The sequence below is a fragment of the Camellia sinensis genome, chromosome 5, assembly GCF_055761805.1.
Source record: "Camellia sinensis isolate YWXY chromosome 5, ASM5576180v1, whole genome shotgun sequence".
NCBI classification, from domain to species: domain Eukaryota; kingdom Viridiplantae; phylum Streptophyta; class Magnoliopsida; order Ericales; family Theaceae; genus Camellia; species Camellia sinensis.
This window is the reverse complement of record NC_138965.1, coordinates 217,143,266-217,164,933: the sequence shown is the minus strand read 5'-3', so window position 1 is coordinate 217,164,933 and position 21,668 is coordinate 217,143,266. Positions and strand designations below refer to the sequence as shown.

Genomic DNA, 21,668 nt, shown 5'->3' with positions numbered 1-21,668 from the left:
CAGAAAAAATAAAAAAAAATTGGACACTCTCTAGTGCGTGTCCGACACGTGTCCACCGCGTGTCCGACGCGTGTCCGTGTCTGACACGTGTCCGACACTAGTACGGAGCCCTCGGAGAGGTGTCCGTGCTTCATAGCAAATACCAAAAGAATCTTGAATTATGGTACGCTAGTTAGTGCATAGAGAATTATTCTTTTGGAAATATCTATTTATTTTCTTTGCATTTTCCTAACCAAATCAAACAAAATTAAGGCAAATCTTTCTCGCTTTGGTTGTCCCTTTTCCTTTCTAATACCGGAGAACATAATTTTTTTAAAAAAAAATTTTATTTAATTAATTTTATAGTAGCATATCATTTGTTGTTTAAGTTGCAGCCTGGCTGTGTGCCAATTCAGTTTTTAGTACTCATGTGTTCATAATTGTTGTTAATCTTCTTCAAAATTTGGTGGAAATGGCCATAGTGTTTCCGAAATGCTAGATAATTAATTTTATTATTGCCAGCCCAATCTGGCACGTACAAAGTAGAAAATATGGTGAAATATCTATCTGAAGTATGTTCCATCATTGAATTAAGCAGCATTTTCAATTAACCAGTCTTGTTTTGTTATTACTTTTTATTTTAAAATTGGGTTATTATATTTAGTAAATAAATAAATAGAATATACCAATCAAGCCAATAGTCCCCTCCCCTTCCCTCCCCTGTTTTGGCAAAAATCATTTTCTAGTAAAATATTTTTCATAAAATTGGTTTTGTACATTTAGTGGTGGAGGAAGCAGCAAGGTAAATTTTACTATGAAAACATTTTTTACTCCCAAATTAATTTATTATCATACCAAACACCAAAAGATAACATTTTCACCCATCTTTGTAAAGAAAAAAGGAAGAAAAAGACAGAAAATGTCAGCACTCCAACAACAGATGCAAATTTGACGGGACCTTCGAGATTCAGTTTTCCTGCCGGGACCTCTTCCATGCTTCTTCCGTCCAGCATTTGGCAATTGTGGTTCTAACTGATCGGCTATACAAAACTGTGTGTGTTTGAATTATAGATTTAAATAAATTTTTTTTTAAAAAAAAAAATTGACTAATATTTCTTTCATAAATCACTTCCGCTCCTTTTCGTTATTCGAAATTAATGATCCAAGCCCAACTAGTCAAACGTATCTTTAAAGCTTCAAAACCAAACCCTGAGACGACCACCAGTATAACGAGGCCCCACTAAGTCTATAAAGAGCTTAAACCTCAAACCGAACAAACTTGGCAGCCTAGTCTAAATAATTAAAGCAATTGGAAGGAAAGCATTTTTATTTATTTATTTTAACTGATAATTGATATCCTATTTATAAGCTGAGATTGGCAAACACGTCCATATTCAGAGATGTTAGGCCCTTTTTTTTTTTTTTTTTTTTTTTTTTACCCTTCTACCCCTGGAATTTTTTTTTTTGTTTTAATGCAAAATACTCAGCATCTAACAATTCAGCTTATATACATCTATCTGGCTTTAAAATCCCGAAACTAGTTTAGTTTACTGGGCCTTTGTCTTCTCTGTTTGACAATATCTAAATAAGTAATTTTTTAACTAAAAAACCCACAAGTAAGCAGCTTGTTTGGTTTGACTCAAAAAATCAACTTCATAAAAAAACAATTAACTTCCATTTTTTTTGAAAATATTAACAAAATCATTAAAAGAAAATTTTACCCTCCATACTTCAAGAAATTCCACCGTCTCCCTGGTTATGTTAAATAGAGCTCCACAACAACACAAGGATAATATGATAATTTCTCACTATAAAATATAAGTTTGAAAATACCTACAAAACTCTCCCTAACAAAAAGAAACTTCTTTAACAATTATTAAACACAAGCCTTTTAAGATTTTAAAAAAGGGAGGAAAAAAAAAACTACCAAAAGAAACAATTGTCACACCCCAACTTAGTCGACTGACTACACTTTCCTAGTCCCCACATTTTGTAAGATACAGATCCCTAATTATAATCCTAAAAGAGGAAGAATGCAGTTAAGACCTACAATTATATACAGTTTATATATAGCCTATATAGCTCAATCTTATGCATATTTGTCAACAAACCCACTAAAACAGATAGGCAAAATCCTGTCTTAAAAAGTAACGATAACCTCCCTTAAAATTCTTACCAGACAAAACTGGCAGACACAATGCATAATATGAATAAAGAAGATCCATACTAGACCACAAATACCAAATCCCAGTTTATTAATACAACTCGACACGGATCATGAGAAGGCAGAATAAACTTGACAAGTGCGGCAATACGACGACGACGACGACATGACTGACTTTCGGACACCCATAATGAGCATAGCCGGACGACGACGACTCTGGACCTTTCTCAACCCACAAACATTTCCTATAGAACTCACTGGAAAATTAGACAATTACAAAATTAATAAATGCTCAAGGAGGTAGAAGCAGCAATATCAAAATAGGAAAATCACAGATGCAACCACTACAAGATCTAACGAAGACGAGCAAGAGGGAAAAATAGTAGTTCCGCCAAAAGATCATTAACTAAAGATATATCATGAACTTTAATACTTTTTTTGTTTGTGCTATACACATAGATGGTTAACAATCTTAATGGAAATTTCAAGCAACAAATGGACATAGTAAGTAAATGTATCTCATGACAGACCTGATCGTTTTCATCAGCTGGTTCTGAAGGGGATTTCTGTCCCTCAGATGGTTTATCAGCCCCACAGTTTTGTCTGTTACATTTGGTCCTAAAAGGGTAGTTTATGTTATTGCATTTCTCACACTTCCAGCTCCCATCGGGCATCTTGTGTTCTGAAAGACGAGATCTATAAGTATCGTGCTAAGAAATAGCAGCCAACCACAAGGTAGGTTTAAAAGGACTTACTAGAATTGGAATCAGATTTCGCAGCCTGCATATTCAACAAAGTAATATTTCAAACCAACGAAACTTTAAACAAACATCAAAGGAAATTTTTCTAAACTAACAGGATGATGACACAACGTAATGAAGAAATTTCCAAATTCAGCATCCAAAATGACAAAGAGCAAGCTATAATACCCGACATTGTAAATGTCGAGTAAAATCTAGAAATGAAAGTAGCTCAAACCTGAGGTCCGGGCTTTGGAGTATTGCACTTCCTCATATTGCAAACTGTTCTAAAAGAGAAGTTGACATTTCCACATTTAGGACATGTCCAGTCGTTATCACGCGTTCCATCTACAGGTGTGTTCGAAGACACACAGATACAAGTCAGTACATAAAGAGATAGCATCAAGTCAAATCATTGGTCAGAAGTTCAAAAACAGCCTAGATATGGCAAAATCTGCACCTTTCTTTTGATATTTATCATCTGGAAAAAATCCAGGCCTTGGGCCCTGCAGAAAAAAATTCAGTCATGAGCTTGTTCCACCAAACATCTAATACAAGAAAATATACTGAGAGGTGAGAGAGCTTTCAATAATCCATGGTACCAAAACAAATAATGGGAACCTACGTAGTGAAGGGGAGGAGTTCAGAGAAAATTTTCCCAAACCATTACATAGAGAAAGAGTATGGTTTTGAAAATATTTGCCAACTTAAACATGATTATGCAGGCATCATGTACGTTATTTTGTAGCACTATGCTTCCTTGCAAATAAATTAATGAGTAAACAGCACTAGACATGGACATTTTGCACATACCATGCCAGCATGGCCCATGGCCATACCCATACCCAAGCCATAGCGGTCCATCAGGGGTGGCATACCGTACATCCCACCTAAAACAAACAAAAATAATAATAAATAAAAACATAACCTCATAAATGCTACACCAAAACAAAAGCCAAATGCAAATCTCAAAAAAAAAAAAGAAAAAAAAAAGAAGAATAGAAAAAGAGACCAAATGGGCATTAGCTGAAGATACTGAATGAGAAAGACTGTAGAATGCACTAGCCTTCAAGAATCATAAGCCGATTATCATATCTTTATATGCTCAATAAGCCCTAAAAAATTCTAATACTACAAATCACCCTTTTCTTGCATATATGGGTGGATGGGTATAAGCCTATAAAAAGAGATAAAGATTCACAAAAATTACCTCTGAGGAAAAAAGTAGAGTAGATAAAGGGATGCATAATGACAGAATAGTTAACCATGTAAGCGGAATATAAAAGGTAATTAGAAACTGATACAAAGAAAACAGGCTTTATAGTAAATTTTTTTTTAAATCATGCAACCAATAAGAAGCACAAGAGAAACACGTACCATTTCCCATCATAGATCCACTAGAATAAGGTGTTGGACCAGCTATATGCAGGGGTCTATACGGGCTGCCTCCAGAAAGGCGGCTGCTGTAGTTGTAAGGATAGGCAGAACCCCCAGAAAATGGAATATCATAAGGAGACATAGATGATCCATTGAAGAGAGAAGATCCATAAGGTGGCACACCCATATACATCGAGGAGGGTGCACCAGAGCCTACATAGGGAGCTGAGGATGAGTAGCCATGCATGGGTTGTATGGGTTTTGCAGCAGATTTCTGAACCATAAGAAAAAAAAATTGGTTTAAAGAATTCAATAATACAGTAGACAGAAGAAAAAATAAATTAGCTGCAAAACACCACCAAACAATGAAACATGTTGATCAACCATGATAAAACAAAATGAAGATGGCAAGCAAGGATGATGTGATGAAAATATATGAAAATATATACAGACTGAAGAGCTGATAAAATGAAAACTGCGACCAGACAGGACATTAATGAGAATTAAAGCAACCAACAAGCCAGATATAACTAAAAGACCTCATAAATACATTCAGGGTAATGTTCACACATATAATTAACATGTCTGCCATTGTGACTTAAAAGAGAACTTTTAAACTTACAAAGAACACTGTGAAAGCATTAAGTTTCTGTTAGAATTTCCCATCTTTACCTTCACCTACTCCACTACACACTCCACTTCACCTACCTCCACTTCACCACACACTCCACTTCACCTAACCCACTATCAGCTCCACTACACCTACTACCACATTTCCTTCTATATATAGATTGTATAGGAATTGTAATAGATCATCTTGTAAGACATCAATCAATAATATTACATCATTTTTAACATGGTATCAGAGCAAAGTTAAGACCTTAGTATTTCTCGCTTCACCGGCGGGCGGCAACCTCGCCTTGGCCGCCCGCCGGACCTCAACCTAGTCTGCTAAAATTCTCTACACATACCTTGAAATTTATTCAAGTCCACCACCACTGTTAACCTTACCCTGTGAGAACCCAGCTTCCAGATCCAACTCTACCGAACACTCTGAATATACATCAACTCTGGTGGGATTTCCCCAACCAGTTGATTCAACCAAATCATCAAATCCCGGAGCTTGGCGAGGGAATCCAAGCTAGCAGGGATTTCCCCAGTGAGGAAATTGAAGCTCGGATCAAGAGTAACCAGCTGAGTACATTTACTCAGACTCTTCGGTATCGGACCTGCTAACTTATTGTTCTGAAGATACAGAACTTTCAACATGTTGCTAGGATCTTGACAAATACCAGGAGAGTCCCAATCGGTAACTCACCAGAAAAGTTGTTATTAGAGATGTCGAGATTCCATGGCAGAGCAGAGCCAGACAAATTGTTGAAAGAAAGATCCAACTCCACCAGACCATTCGAGCTCGAGCACAGAGACCCAGCAAGCTGGGATGGTATTTCGCCATAAAAATCATTCTTAGACAGATGCAAGAACTTCACAGTCCCGGCTCTTCCAGTCGGGTCTTGCCCATCGCGGCAGCCACCGCCGCCGACCTCGGCTCCGACGCCGCTGTCTCCTCCAACTTCCTCGCCTTTGCCTGCCAAACATGCGCCTTCTCGCTATACTGCGCCGCCCTCTGCGTTCCTTCGCACCGCCAGTTCGCACTCAAGTTCTCTTTCTAACAGCCGCCTCTCTGCCGAGGCTTCTCTCTTGCGGAAGAATAAAGAAGAAAAGTAAAACAAAAAAAAAACCAAACAGGGGGCCTTCTTCTCTCTCTCCCACCATTTTTTTTTTTATTTTACTATATCCATATATTAAACTAATGCCTCATAAAACCATTAGTTTAGCTCAGTGTTTGGATGGTGGGGGACACAGCATGCTTTTCCCGAATCAAAAAAAAAAAAAAAAAAAAAAAAAAAGTGCCACACAACCCCTTTCTTTTCTTTTCTTTATTCTCCACTCACAAACAATTATCATTACCTTTTGCACCTCACCCGTTGCTCCACTTTCTTTCTTTTCTTTTATGTTATTTATTTATTTATTTATTTTATTAAAAAAAAACAAAAAAACAAAAAAAAAAAACAAAAAAAAAAAACAACCAAACAAACAAACACGGAGGAAGAAGACAAACTGCAAACTCATTTTCTTCATATCGGGCCTCACCCCGATCATCATTTTACACACACACAAAAAAAAAAAATAAAAAAAATAAAAAAAAAATAAAAAAAAAAATACAAACAAAACAACCACACCCACAATGGGATTTTTCTTTTCCCTTCTCTATTCTACTGCAGGTCTCTTCTTCTTACTTTTATCTTGGGTGTCCCGTGCCAGTCCGGTCTCCGTGTTTCCTTGTCCACTGTGCACGTTCACTCCCCCATACTCCTCCACTGCAGCATATGGAGGACCTCCAAATCGGAACATCACGGTGGCCTTCCGCTTCAGCTCCTTGTTTTCTGCCCTTAGCACGCTTATCTCTGCTCGCGCTTCCTTATACATGCGTTGGAGCAGAGCCAGCTGGGAGTTTAAATGCTGCACCTCATTTGTCCTACTCTGCAGCCGGTTCGACAGGTTTGTGACCGCCGTCATGCTTTCCACACATGCCTTCAAAGTATACTGGTTGGCCTCCACATCCGACTGCACTGCCATTCTTTGCTCCACAGACCGCATCGGAAAGTTCAACGGGGCCAACTCCGGGGCGCTTGGTTGAGTTTCCAGTGCCACCGCACCAGTTCTCTCTCTCGTTGACTCGTTGAGGTCGGGAAAGAGGGTGAGCAGCCCGCGGGAAGACGATGAAGCCATTTTCTAGGCACCAGAGTGTTACACAGTATCTCTCTCAGAAATCTCTCTCAGAATATCTCTCGCAGGTTTTTTGCCTCAGCCTCAGCCTCTGTCTTATAGCCGAGGCAGCCACGCGCATCGCGCGCCTCTTACCACCAGCCGACAAACGGGCACGCAAGCCAAGGCGCCCACGTGCCTCGCCATCATGTCCGACACACCTTTTGATGAATTGGGCACGCCTTTTGACAAAATTGGGCACACCTTTTGAGGGTGCCACTTTTCCAAGGGTCCGACAAGACTCTATAAACTGTCCCGACATTTGATACCGGTTAGCTTTTTCACGGGTCCGACAAGACTCTGTAAACTGTCCCGACATAGATTCCGGTTAGTTGCTACATCGGTCCGACATGACCCCATAAACTGTTTTTCTACCACGGTCCGACATGACCCCATAAACTGTCTTCTACAACGGTCCGACATGACCCCATAAACTGTCTTCTACATCGGTCTGACACCACCATACAGTGTCCTCTACAACGTTATGACACCCCATACAGTGTCTTCACCAACGGTCTGACACGACCATACAGTGTCTCCTATCCTTTTTTATTTTTATGTATTTTCTTGTTTTGTTCCTCTCTCCAAACTCAAGTTGGTTAGTTTCTCTCCTCCTTGAGTTTGCGGGGGGCTGTTAGAATTTCCCATCTTTACCTTCACCTACTCCACTACACACTCCACTTCACCTACCTCCACTTCACCACACACTCCACTTCACCTAACCCACTATCAGCTCCACTACACCTACTACCACATTTTCTTCTATATATAGATTGTATAGGAATTGTAATAGATCATCTTGTAAGACATCAATCAATAATATTACATCACCTACCTCCACTTCACCACACACTCCACTTCACCTAACCCACTATCAGCTCCACTACACCTACTACCACATTTTCTTCTATATATAGATTGTATAGGAATTGTAATAGATCATCTTGTAAGACATCAATCAATAATATTACATCATTTTTAACAGTTTCCTATTAAATAACAGATCTGGATAAATATGCAAAATTAAAGTACTCATCAAAAATGACACGTGCATATTATAACATGAATCTCTACACAACTCCTATAAGGAACTTTAAGTGAGTTAACTGATTCATGGGTGGTTAATATCACATCGAATTTCAGATCTTACTGAGTTGTGATCTGCTGGCCTCGATTGAGTACAGTTGCGCATATTGCAAGTCGTCCTAAATGAAAAATTGACATTTCCACAGCTAGGGCAGGTCCAGTCATCTTCCCTGCGACTGCCTACAAACATAAAGGGATTAACAAATGGGTCGCAATCATAACTTCTGAAATGAGATATATCAGAGCCAATTATTGATATAAGGAGTAAAAAAAATTGATAATTATTCCAGCTTTCAGGAGTCAATTTCACAAAGCATGATAACAAGCACCACACAGACCTAAGCAAAAAACATGAAAAAAATCTAGTGCACAAACAAAGGTTTTGCTTGCGTATGAATCAGCATCAAAACAGAACCTTTCCCATTTCTACAATTTGATCAGGAGTTGGGATATGTGCCTCCAGGAAAATCTTACCAATATTATTAGGGAAAAACAGGTTTCTTTTCTTTTTTTGAATATATTTATCCAACAATTAAGACAAGACATTTTAGGATGCAAAGAAGAAAAAGCTACTATGCAGCTACTTAGAATGTAAAATGAAGGAATTTAGGGTTGGGATTTAGGAGGAAGAAGAAGAAGAAAGAGAGATTTTATATATATATTATATAATCATTGTGCCTCAACTTTACATCAATCAAATATATATACAAATCCTAACATAGCAATATGTCCATTATACCCTCAACTTAAGTAAATATTAACTAGGGAACAAAAGAACAAAAAATAAGTATTTTAACATTCCCCCTCAAGCTGGAGCATAGAGATCGAACATGCCCAGCTTGACGGATAAACGATGAAACGAAGGCCGAGCCAAAGGCTTGGTTAGAATATCAGCCAATTGATCGGTAGAACGAACATAAGGAGTCACAAGTTGCTTGTGGAGTAAGATAGCACGAATAAAATGACAATCAACTTCGATATGTTTGGTGCGTTCATGAAACGCAGGATTATTGGTAATGAAAATAGCAACCTGATTGTCACAAGACATGCTCATAGGAGTGGAAATAGAAAAGTCAAAATCTTTGAGAAGAGACTGAACCCAGAGCATCTCAGAAGCAGCATGGTCCATGGCACGATATTCAACCTCGACACTAGAACGAGCAACTACAGTCTGTTTCTTGCTACGCCAAGTAACAAGATTACCATCAACAAAAGTACAATACCCCGAGGTGGAATGGCGGTCAGTTTTATTACCAGCCCAATCAGCATCACTAAAGCCAGTGACAGACAAATAAGAAGATGCGTGATAGAGCAAACCCCAACTTGGAGCACGCTTCAAGTATTGTAAGATACAACACAGCCACAAAATGAGGTTGGCGGAGAGCATGCATAAATTGACTGACCACACCCACGGCATAGGTAATATCTGGACGAGTGACAGTGAGATATATTAACTTCCCAACCAACCGACGATAACGATCAATATCGGGAAATAAGTATCCAGTGTCACCATTAAGCTTGACACCAGAAACCATAGGAGTATCACTGGGGCGAGTGCTTAAGAGGCCAGTCTCAATAAGAAGATCAAGAACATACCTCCGTTAAGAAAGAAACAAGCCCTGAGAAGAGCGGACAACTTCAATCCCAAGAAAATACCAAAGATGACCCAAGTGTTTGGTGTGAAATTGTTGTTCCAAATACTGCTTCAAATCAGCAATACCACTGGAGTTACTCCCTGAAATGATGATGTCATCAACATAGACAATAAGAACAATACCCCCAATAGACGAATGGCGAACAAAAACAGAATGATCAAAGGTGGAACAGTGAAATTCATAGGCAAGCACAATAGCACTGAAGTGATCAAACCAGGTATGAGGGGACTGCTTAAGATCATACAAGGCATTCCGCAATCAACAAACAAGATGCTCTTGACTAGGAGCAACATAGTCAGGGGGCTGGTCTATATAGACCTCCTCTTGGAGATCACCATGAAGAAAGACATTCTTAATATCAAGTTGATATAAAGGCCAAGACTGATTAACGGCAACAGAGAGAAGAATCCGAATAGAGTTAAGATGAGCCACAGGAGAGAAGGTTTCCAAGTAATCAATACTATAGGTCTGGGTGTAGCCTTTAGCTACCAGGCGAGCGAGCCTTAAGTCGCTCAACAGTTCCATCAGGAAGATACTTAATAGTATAAATCCAACGACAACCCACAATAGATTTGCCAGACGGCAAATGGGTAAGTACCCACGTCTGATTCTAATGAAGAGCATGCATTTCCTCATCCATGGCATGCTTCCAACCAGAGATGGACATAGCTTGCTGATAGGTGCGGGGAATGAAAATACTAAACAAGCTACAAGCAAAAGAGCGAAGACCAGGAGAGAGATGATCATAAGAAACGAAATGAGCAATAGGATGTTGAGTGCAAGTTCGTTTACCTTTGCGGAGTGCAAAAAGAAGGTCATAAGATGGCATATCAGCAAGTGGAATAGAGGCCTCAGATGAAGGAGATGAACTTGTCGGGCCATAAGACAATGCGACGAGCTTGAAACCGTTGATAAACTTGCAAAGGAGGGGTAGAAACGAGAGGAGATGGAAAGGATATAGGAATGGATGTGGAAGGAGCATAAGAGGGAAGAATAGGACTGAGAGAGACTGGCTCCCCCTCACGAGAAGAGAGAAGATCAATAGATAACTGTTGCCCAGAGGAAGAAAAAACAGAGTAGACTAAAAAAAAGTAACATCAGCACTGACAAAGTAGCAATGTGACTCAAGATGATAACACCGATACCCTTTTTGAGTGCGAAGATAACATAAGAACACACACTTGCGTGCTCGAGGAGATAACTTAACATGGACAATAGTCACACAACCAAAAATGTGAGGAGGCAAGGGAAAAGGAGATGTGGGATATATCAAAGAATAGAGAGATGTGTATGCAACATTAAGAAAACAGTGTTGCTGGACCAGAAATAAGCAATAATCGAACAAAACATCAACCCCATAGTAGCAAAACCACAAATTAAGATCAAGGACCCCTAGGGTTGGTATTTTCGGCTCCTAGGGTAGAGATTCCAACAAGAAAAAACAGCAAAAAGCAATCCCAATAGCAAATTTGAAAAACAGTCCCAAAAAATATGAAATACTTTCAAAAATTGAAGAACCACATCAGTGATGATCAAAAAATTCTACAAAAATCACCATAAATCTCAGGAGGAAATTTTGAGTCTAGGGGTGAAGGACCTGTCCGTACAATGCTAACGTCATCGTATGACTGATGACATCAGCACATCTCGGTCACCTCAGATCGATCTTCAGAGTCTGTAGAAACTTTTTTGATGAAGAATAGATTGCTTTGATACCAAGTTAAAATGAAAAATGAAGGAATTTAGTGTTGGGATTTAGGAGGAGGAAGAAGAAGTAGAAGAAAGATAAATTTTATATATATTGAATAATCATTGTGCCTCAACTTTACATCAGTCAAATATATATACAATCCCTAACATAACAATATGACCATCGTACCCTCAACTTAAGTAAATATTAAAAAGAGAATAAAAGAACAAAAGAACAAAAATAAGTATTCTAACACAGCTTACGTGTCCGACTATTGTCTAAATGATAGTATCTATATAATTAGAGATTAAATTCCTTAAGGTTGTCTCGTAAAGCAGTATGCTTATGTACAATCAACTAAAATTTGACTACTCAAACAAATCTCACTAATATTTTACACCCAAATACATTATTGTGTTGTAGGAAAACAAATTTTCTCTCCTTCTCTTTTGCTCTGTTCCCACTGACCACCCCGCCTATGTCACAATTGACCACCACCCTCCCTCCCACTTCCTCTCTCCCCACCACCGACTGCACTGCTATCTCCCTCCCCCTTCCCTCTTTCCCTAGCCCTCACCATCACTGCCCCTCCCACCCCCAATTCCCACCACACCCTCCCTGTGTGTAGACTGCAATAGAAATAGGTTTTTGGTTTGCAAATCGATTTCAATCCAAGATTTGAGTCTTGCCAGTAGGCTTAAAAGGGACAGTTAGTTCTTGGTTCTTCAGTGGAGATGAATCTCAAACTTCCCAAGCTTCACTTGAAATTACATACGGTAATGAACGACTTCTATGTTCCACTGGTGAAGAAAATTGTCATGGCCAAGATAGTGTTGGGTTGCTCTGATGACTGGTTCGTGTGGTGGCGGTTGTCAATGATCGCTTGGGAGGGAAGAAGAAGGAGAGAAAAAGAAAAGCATAATGATCTGATGAGTTAAGGTGTATAAACATGAGTGACGATTAGTTGGATACCATTTTTGGTGAGGTGTCATTATATAATTGACTATCCAATAATTGATTCACACACATCCGTGAATAACGTATTCTCATATAATTATAGAATGAGTAATAATATACAAACATAAAAGTAATACACAAATTTCATACAAAATGACATGTCAAATCAAAATTATATTAATTCATTTGAAACCAAAATGAATGAATAAGCCATGAGGCAATTGTCCATGATTTGAAAACAGCAATTTTTGCACCCAAAAACAAAATAAAAAATTCACTAGAATGATGTGTCAATTGCAGTTCGAAATACAAAGCCTTTTCAGAGTCTTTTGATTTGTAATTAATGAATAAAAATTTGATACATCATTCTATATAAAATTTATGTATAACATTTTCTATTTGTATCTCATTATTCTCATAGAATTACAATGAAGCAATAAAGGCAACTAAAGCAATTTCTTTAACCCTAACGAATCTGCAACTGAAGAGTAAATGTAAATACACAGATGCAAATATATGCATGCATATACACACATATACAAGACAGGATAGAGAAATAAGCATACCGTCAGTTCGAGCTCGCTTTGCCGCTGAAGAATTCCTGTTATCCACCTAAAAATCGATGAATCGAATCATGTTACTCGCGCATATACAAATATAAGCATATATAAATTTGATCGCACCGTTCGCATACGTTGAAACCTAATTTGTTCACATCAATCAAAAAATCAGAAAATCCACAACTTACACATTCAATAAAATCTAATTTCCATAACATATTTATATATATATAAACCTAATTTCCAAAATACAAAGATATAGAGAGAGAGAGAGAGAGAGAGAGAGAGAGAGAATTGAGAGGTGAAGAAGATGATTGATTTACCTGAGACATGGCGATGAAGCTCTAGAGAGAGATCGGAGAGCTTTTTACGCCTGGGTTGAGACAGCGCTGAGAGCAGATACAAAGATTTGGTAGAAAAACTGGTGGGGTGGGTTTACACGCCTCTTCGAACGTCCCGAGTGTAGACAACCCTATCTGTCATTTGGAAACGCTGTGGCACACTTTACATGCACCTTATACAACTAAAATAAAAAATAATATAATTTTAATTTTTTAAGTCATAATTATATAAAACAAATTATTATGATTAAAAATAATATAATATATGATTACAAATTTTATGAATCATAATAAAAATAATATAACTCAAAAAAAAAAATAACATACGCGTATGATATATCATTTTTAAAATAGTGTGTATTAGATTTTTTCTTATTTTTTCAACCTCTCTAATATTAATGAGCTGAGTTTAACGTGAAATTTCTTAAGTTTGAATTGTATAATTTTAGATTTAATAAGGATTTAAAGTAGAATTCATTAGGGGTGGATGCGGGTTGGTTGCGGCCATGAAACTTCCAATCCGTCATTCGTTCGCCAGATTAGTGGATTGGAGAAAATCAATTCGCATCCATCTGTCAATTCGGCGGATGTGGATTGAGCGGATTGACGGTTTGGCAGATGGATGTGAATTGGTTTTGGCGGTTTGAAATTTTATAAATTTTTAAGATAGTTCAACTTGTACACTTCCTCAAAAAAAAAAAAAGTATTACGGTCAATAATTTAAAAAGTATTACAATTACTGCATACCTCATTTACATATTACAATCACAGCATATCTTACACACATAAAGTATTACAATATGTGGTTCTTAAAATATAAAAATAGTTCAAACCACCAAAACCATGAACAGAGCAGTAGTACAGATTGTATATCTCTGTATTGTTACATTTATTGTAGCGACCCTAATTTTTTTAAGTCATTATTTTTTTATTATTATGGTTATTATTATCTTATTTTTTTTTTAGCTTTATTAATTGTGTGGTCACATGAAAATTTAATGTGTTATTTAATGAATTTAATGTGGTTATTAATTAATTTAATGTGTTATTTAATTATATATAATTAATCTAAATATTTATATATTTATATTTGTTATATAAAAAAAAAGAGGTGTTATATATAGATATTTATATATATTTAATCTTATATTTATATTTATATATATTATAATGTATTATATAATATAATAGTATATAAAGGTATATTAGGTTAGAAAATAGATTAGTCAATCAAAGAAAAGTGAATCGGAGGCGCAGCGGAAACTGAGAGAGAGAGAGAGAAAAAAAAAAAGAAAGAAAGAAAGAGAGAGAGAGAAGAGAGAGACGGCATGGAAGAAGTGGAGAGGAGAAAAAAAAAATTAGGGTTTTATTTTGATGGTTTCATTAGTTTTCTAAATATTTTTTGGATCTTTAAAAAAATATTGTGAGTACAAAACTCACTTTCTTGATTTATGTTTAATTCGTTGTTTTATTTATTTATTTATTTTTATTTATTTGATGTTAGTTTGATTTTGTTTTATATAAAGATGATAAATTAATTTTATTTATTTTGATTAGTTGTGGATATAAGATTTAGGATTTATAGATGATAGATTGATTTTAATTATTTTGACTAGTAGTATATGTAAAGTTTAGGGTTCTTAGATAAGTATTGATTTTAATTACTTTGATTGGTTGTGTAGGTAAAGTTTAGGATTTTTAGATGATTGATTAAATTTAATTTTTTTTGTTTAGTTTGTATGTAAGGATTAAGATTTTTAGATGATTGATTGATTTTAATTATTTTGATTAGTTGTATATGCAAGATTTATGGTTTTTATATGGATTGATTTTATAATTGTAATCGCACTCATGATTATATAAAATTAAAATAAATTTAGAATCCATAGATATTGGTTAGATGATGGATTGATTCATTGTTTTTATTTACTTATTTATTTTTATTTGATGTTGGATTGATTTTGTATTTGCATGTAGATGATGAATTGATTTTAATTAGTTTGATTAGTTGTGTATGCCATGTTTAAGATTTTTATATGAATTTATTTTATGATTGTAATTACACTCATGGTTATATGAAATTAAAATTAATGAAGAACATATAGATAAATTCCTTATACTCCACCATGACTCCATGGATTGTTGTTTTATTTGAGTGATGGTGAGAAAGAGTGTATAAAAAAAAGTGAGGATTATGAGATTTATTTGAATGCCTTAGGCTCGGCATTGTTATGTTTATTCTCATGTGTGAGATGTTGTGTATATATATGTTGTTGCCTCGTTCTCATGAGTAGACGAGTGCTTTGATTTGCGCGCGTACATATATGCTAACCATCCGGGTAGTGTGAGTCAAACTCGGGATGATATTCCCGTGCAAGTTTGGCTTCGGAGCAGTGTTAGGTATATGGGAGGCACATGAGATATATGTGTAGGCCGGAAGGGGAGGGCCGAAGTAATGGAGTTAAGGAACAAATAATTTAATTATAAATTTATTAGTATAGTATGATATAAAAAAATAGTAAACGATCTCGATAAATTATGAAATTTGAGGGCATGTATACATGATTTTGGACAACTTTTGTGTTTTAGCTTTTTAATAAAAAAATCGATTAGAACTTATAATCGGATGATCTTGATTATTGTCGGTTTGATTCATTTTAGCAAGGCAGATTTTAGAGGTTGTTTTAACCCACGAAACGAGCTCATTTTTATTGGTTTCGCGTAAACTGAAGTAAAACATTATTCTGCACACTTTTCGTGTTTTGAAATTGTTTGAAAAAAATCATCTTAGGGCAGTTTTGGTTCGTTTTCGGCTTCAAATTTTTCGATTGAATTCTGTTTAGATTTTTATATCAAGTTTTTCTATTAACTTGTTCGGTTTCTGTTAAATTCGCTAGCGCTATGTTTTAGGAAATTTGATTCTGCACAACTTTTGTTCTTTGAGTTTTGATCAATTCGAATTATTTAAGTATGAAACGGTGTAATTTTATATTTTTTTTCAACAAGTTATTTATGATTAAATTATACTAACTTTATTTGTTTTTCAGGATGGTGGGTCTTACTAACTTTTTATGCAGGGCTGACCAACTATATTTTTATTTCTATTTTGTCTATTTTATAATCAATTTATATTTCGTTGTGTACGGACAAGAAACTAAATGCCACCGTATCTCGGAAAACTACCCATTCGTCTCGGTACGACTGGAACTACTTGTCTCGTCCCGTGATAAGAATTAAATGTATTTTTGTCTGTGTCTGGTGGACACGTGGGTGTTAAATCTTGTACTCATACCAGTATACCTATATATTGACCCGTTTTGTCTTTTGGCAACTCGGGTGCGTTCTGTTTGAGCGCAGCCGAGCTTCATTTGCAGGATTAGTTGAGGCTATGGTGGTGACAAGAAATAACTGTGATCGTAGGACATGTCGTATGGATTTCTTTTATTTTCTTGAGCTTAGGGTAGATACTAATTTATGTATTTTTTTATATGGCTTTAGTATTGGAATAATTTGGCATGGTTTGTAACCATACTTTATTTAAGTTGTTTGGGCTAGTTGTTGCTACTTTAATATTGGAGGTATTTGATAGTTATGAAATTGTGGTGGATGGTTTGGTTGGTGTTTAGTTTTTTTGTTTCACCCCTAGGATTTGGATGATGGAATATTGATTGGGGTTAGTCCTAATTTAATATTTAATTATCCAAATTTTAAGGCGTGACATTTATATATGTTTTTGAAAACAAAAATCAACCAGCATATTTCATATTTTCTATTTATTACTTTTAGAATTAGATTTAAAAATAAAAAAATATAGATAAATAATACGTTTATTTTTTGAGCCGTGTTTCGGACTCCCAGTGGGGGTCGCACCCCCAGTGACGTGGCAGCATGGGGTTGGTGGAAAACATTAAAAAAAAAATAGTTTTTTTTTTTTTTTGAACCAATCACACGTGACCCCAGTACCCCCACTGGGAGTCCGAAGCTTTTTCCTTATTTTTTTTTCAATTCAAAAAATATATTCAAGTTGAAACTTTTTTTCAACAGAATATTTAAACTTTTTTTCAATTGAAAACACAAACAAAATATTTAAACAAATTAAAAACACAAAGTTTTATAAATTACTAAGAGTGCTCGTGGTTTGGCGGTTCGGTTGCAGTCAAAGGAACTTCAAATCCGCCATCCGTCCATCAAATTGGCGGATTGGAGAAAATCAATCCGCAACCGTCCGCTCGTCATCACGCATCCGTCTAAAATGCGGCGGATCGGTTTGGTTCGGTCAGTTTTGGCGGATCGGTATATCATCTACTCACCCCTAAAATTCATTAATTTAAATTAAATTTAAGCATTATTTAGTTAATATATATATAAATTATAGCATGCAATAAGTCTGAAATATTATATAATTACATATTTTTTATCACACTTTGAATTAAATTATATTGTAATGTAGTATATTTTATTATTTGGTATACATAATTTAAACTAATTTATTATTATTATTATGGTTCATATTTTTTCATTTTCTTTTTATTTTCAAAAAATGCAATTCTTGAGTTTATGATAACCAAATATATATATATATTTTGTTTAAATTTAAACAACTTGAGTAAAGTAGGAATTTTTGAGTTAAACTTGGACAGTTATTTCAATTCATTAGCACAGCCAAGGATTGGCCAATTTCTATGAATTATTGGACACTAGCCTGTCCAAATACGCAGTATCTAAGAGCATCTTCAGCAGAATCGTTACATTACTAATTTTGTTATTTTAGCTAAGTTTCAAGCTCGAAAATGAGTCTTCAACAGCTTTACCAGAATTTTGTTAAAATGACTTTGAGCTACAGTAACTCGTTAAAGAAGATGAGGCACTGTGCTCTAGCCTCATAATTTTTTTTTATTTTCTTCGTTCCTCGCTTTGATCTCTGGACATGTGTGCTCTTCAATTTTTTTTTTAATAAATATTATATTTGAAAGAAGAAAGAATAAAAAATAATATTTGAAAGAAGAAAGATAGTTAAAGTAGATAACCTTGTTAGAATGTATATTGAAAAAATGACTAACTAAAATAGTAAAATAAAATTTTGAATAACTATTTTAACTATCTTTACTGAAGATGCTCTAATCCAATTATTTTATATTCGTGTACCATCCACCCATCTAGACTGCTAAAATAAATAAATTATTCAATGTCAACTTGTATTTCACTCATTACATAAATATTTTAAATTATTTAATTCTCGATTCAATACATTTTAGAATGTTTGAATTGTTTTCAATCACTATAGGATACTTCAAATGGAAAATTCTAACATATACCCCCTTAAAAGAATACATCACATGCACATCTAATTAATTTTATTTTTTAATTATGACATTATTTTAATTATTACCTATGAGTGATTTAATCATATTTTATGTTGTGTTTGATTATGACATTTTTTTTAGTAATGATTCAAAAAAATATAAAATTATACTAATTTTTTCTTTAATTATAAAGTATATACGACATGTATATTTTGAGGGGTGCATACCATAGTATTTCCCACTTAAAATTCGTGAAATAAGCCATTTTGATTTTAATTAAAGATAGTCCAACCATTTGAGTATAAAATTAAAAATCTCGAATTCGAATCATTCTAAAAAGTCAAGAAAAACTTGTCCCGTCATTAATTTTAAAGTTTCAATATTAGTCAAAGTTGATTTAGACATCCAATTATAAAAAGATAAATTAAAATAAAATAGTCCAATGACAAGGTTAAATGTTGCATGCAGAACAAGAATAAGATCTTGAAAATTGCTCTTAAGGAATTTTTCCAGCTTTCTTTCTTTCTTTCTTTTTTTAAGTTTAGACTTTCCGATGAGATTAAAATTTCATTCGGCTATATAGTTGTGTTGGTAGTTTGATCTTTTAACAAATTTCATTCAATTATACTTCAGATCTTTGCAAGCTAGCTTTGCATGGATTATTTGCTTAGTCGACACAGTTTTCTCATTCAAATCATGGGAATAAATCGATAAAAGACCAAGCCAAAGACCAAAAAAAAAAAAAAAAAAAAACTAGCATAATACAGTTGGAGCTAACACAGGATATAGTGAGTGGTAGTCGATGGGCGAGGCTATTGACCAAAGTAACAGAGCAAGACTGAGGTAGTTTAATAAATTCAATGAGTGGTTTCCACCTGTTCGTAAATTTTTTTTATTCTTTCCATTTCAGCCGTAATTTTCAAAATACCCCGTTGATGTGCAAATTATTGCCCCAATTCCCACAGTTTGGTTATTATCCCAAAAACAAATTGATAAACCCAACTGAATAATTATTGGGAAAAGTTAGGAATCATGAAAAAAAATTCATGAAAATGATCATGAAAAATTTATGATCTTTTGATTACCTTGATTAGTGTGTGGTGCTTTATTTTAAGTGCAATCCAAGAGTCACAAAGTTTTCATGATTATTTTCATGAAAGATTTTTCATGATACCTAACATTGTTGATAATTATTAGTCAAAGATGGAGAACAACGTAGTAACGGTGGGAATGACAGTTGAAAGGTGTGTTTTGTGTTCGAGATGCTGTTTTAGAACAAAACTCCAAAAACATGAGGCCGCACAACCGTTGGTGGTGGTGGTCGGCATTCTTCAACCTAACCCCACACCCCAATCACTATCAAGTCAATGGTCAGTCATTCCACTCCCCTTCTTCTTTGACTGATTTTGATTCCATTTGCCTGAAGTTTAAAGATTACTTAAATTATTTGGATGCATAAGTACGCGATTTGTGCTAGTAATAGTAGTTTCTTGCTTGGACTCAATGTGTGGCCTCTACATTTTTATACCAATTTGGTTGGGAGTAACTGTCAAGGTATGTGTTATGAGGAGAAGTTATTTGGTCGTTCTCAAGTAGGGATAGATGGTGTTTTAAGAATATTGTGTTTAGTTGAAACGGGAAGGTAGATTTACAATTTTGTATTGGGTTATAAGAAAACAGTAGAGACTTGACATTTGGTGATTAGTGGAGCATAACAAGCACAACTAATTACTTATTATAATTATAACTTCTTTTTAAAGTTAATAAAAATTTTGAAGTAACAAATAAGTAATAACCAAGAGTATTTGAAGTAGCGTTTGATTTACTAGAATCAATATGATGAAATGACTTGACACCATGAGGAGTATTTAGGTACTAATGAGGTGTGATTTTGTATTTGAGTTAATGAGACTAGCGATCGTCTACTGTGGTAATTTAATTCTATTAACTTACTAATATATGCCCAAAAAAAAAGAAGAAGAATATGAAATGAAATGATTATTCCATAGCCATCTTAACAAAGTATATCTAAAACAGGATATAAGATCTTCTCCTTCCAATTAAGGTGAAAAAAAAAATTAACATTAATTAATCTCTGAAGCCAACTCCTTAATCAAAGAGTCCTATTGCATCTCTAATGAAGAATGACTCTCCAATTTGACTCTATTTTCATAATATTTTTATTTTCTCTTCTACTTTATTCACTTAATAAACCTATTTTTGAATTACTCGCACAAATCTGTCCCACCTAACACTATGATAGAGCCAATTGGCTTCTAGTGTTCCAATGCTTTACAGTGCAATTTCTTTTACTAAACCCTAAAATTATTATTATTAAATTTCTTATAAGGTTGAGTATATTAAGGTCATATTTGTTTGGGTGGATATGTGTTTGGAATTGGACTAAAAGTCTAACAAAATTATTAATCTGATATTTGGTTAAAAAATTAAAGTATGGACTAACAATCCATTCAAATATGATATCCCACATATGATGAACTATTCAATCTCATATAGGGGGTGCGTGATATAAATTGGGAGACTAAGTCAAACTCTGGACTAACTTATCAAATGACCATAATATGGTCGATGTAGTGGATGTCCTATGTTCTATCTATTCCAATTCTTTTAAACAAACATCGGATTGGATGATATTTTGTTAATCCATCCTTATAATCTTAACTCAATCCAAACATAGGATATGATATACAATCTAAAGGAATTTGTAGTACTAGGACTATTAGTCATGGGAATATTAATCCAACCTAATCTAATCCGGCCAAACAAACATGACCTAAAATTATTATTATGGGAAATTTGACCATAAATCAATCTTACGTTCATTTTTTTGTTAAAAGGACCCAAAAAAAAAAAAGGCAAATTATACTAACAGTCCTTATAGTTTGGGACTCGTGTTATTTTGGTACCTGACTTTTCAATTGTGACACATTTGACCCTGAATTTTGAATCTTGTTCAAAATAAGGAC

The 21,668-nt window shown here is 34.9% G+C and overlaps 1 protein-coding gene across 3 annotated transcripts; it reads right to left on the bottom strand.

Moving 5' to 3' along the window:
• Positions 1-2,105: 2,105 nt before the first annotated feature.
• LOC114293915 (ranBP2-type zinc finger protein At1g67325) lies at positions 2,106-13,538 on the bottom strand. Of its 3 annotated transcripts, none has more exons than XM_028238013.2 (10): positions 13,361-13,538; positions 13,044-13,089; positions 8,240-8,355; positions 4,261-4,534; positions 3,697-3,773; positions 3,344-3,389; positions 3,122-3,231; positions 2,899-2,923; positions 2,674-2,825; positions 2,106-2,400 (listed from the first exon to the last, which is right to left on the bottom strand). In XM_028238013.2, exons 1-10 carry the CDS (start codon positions 13,367-13,369, stop codon positions 2,398-2,400), a joined length of 858 nt encoding a protein of 285 aa, XP_028093814.2. In that variant the 5' UTR covers positions 13,370-13,538; the 3' UTR covers positions 2,106-2,397. The 3 variants fall into 3 exon arrangements, with proteins under 3 accessions (XP_028093814.2, XP_082727601.1, XP_082727602.1); XM_082871475.1 differs by having other exon boundaries at positions 13,044-13,179; positions 13,361-13,531; XM_082871476.1 differs by having other exon boundaries at positions 8,240-9,910; positions 13,361-13,433.
• Positions 13,539-21,668: the final 8,130 nt, after the last annotated feature.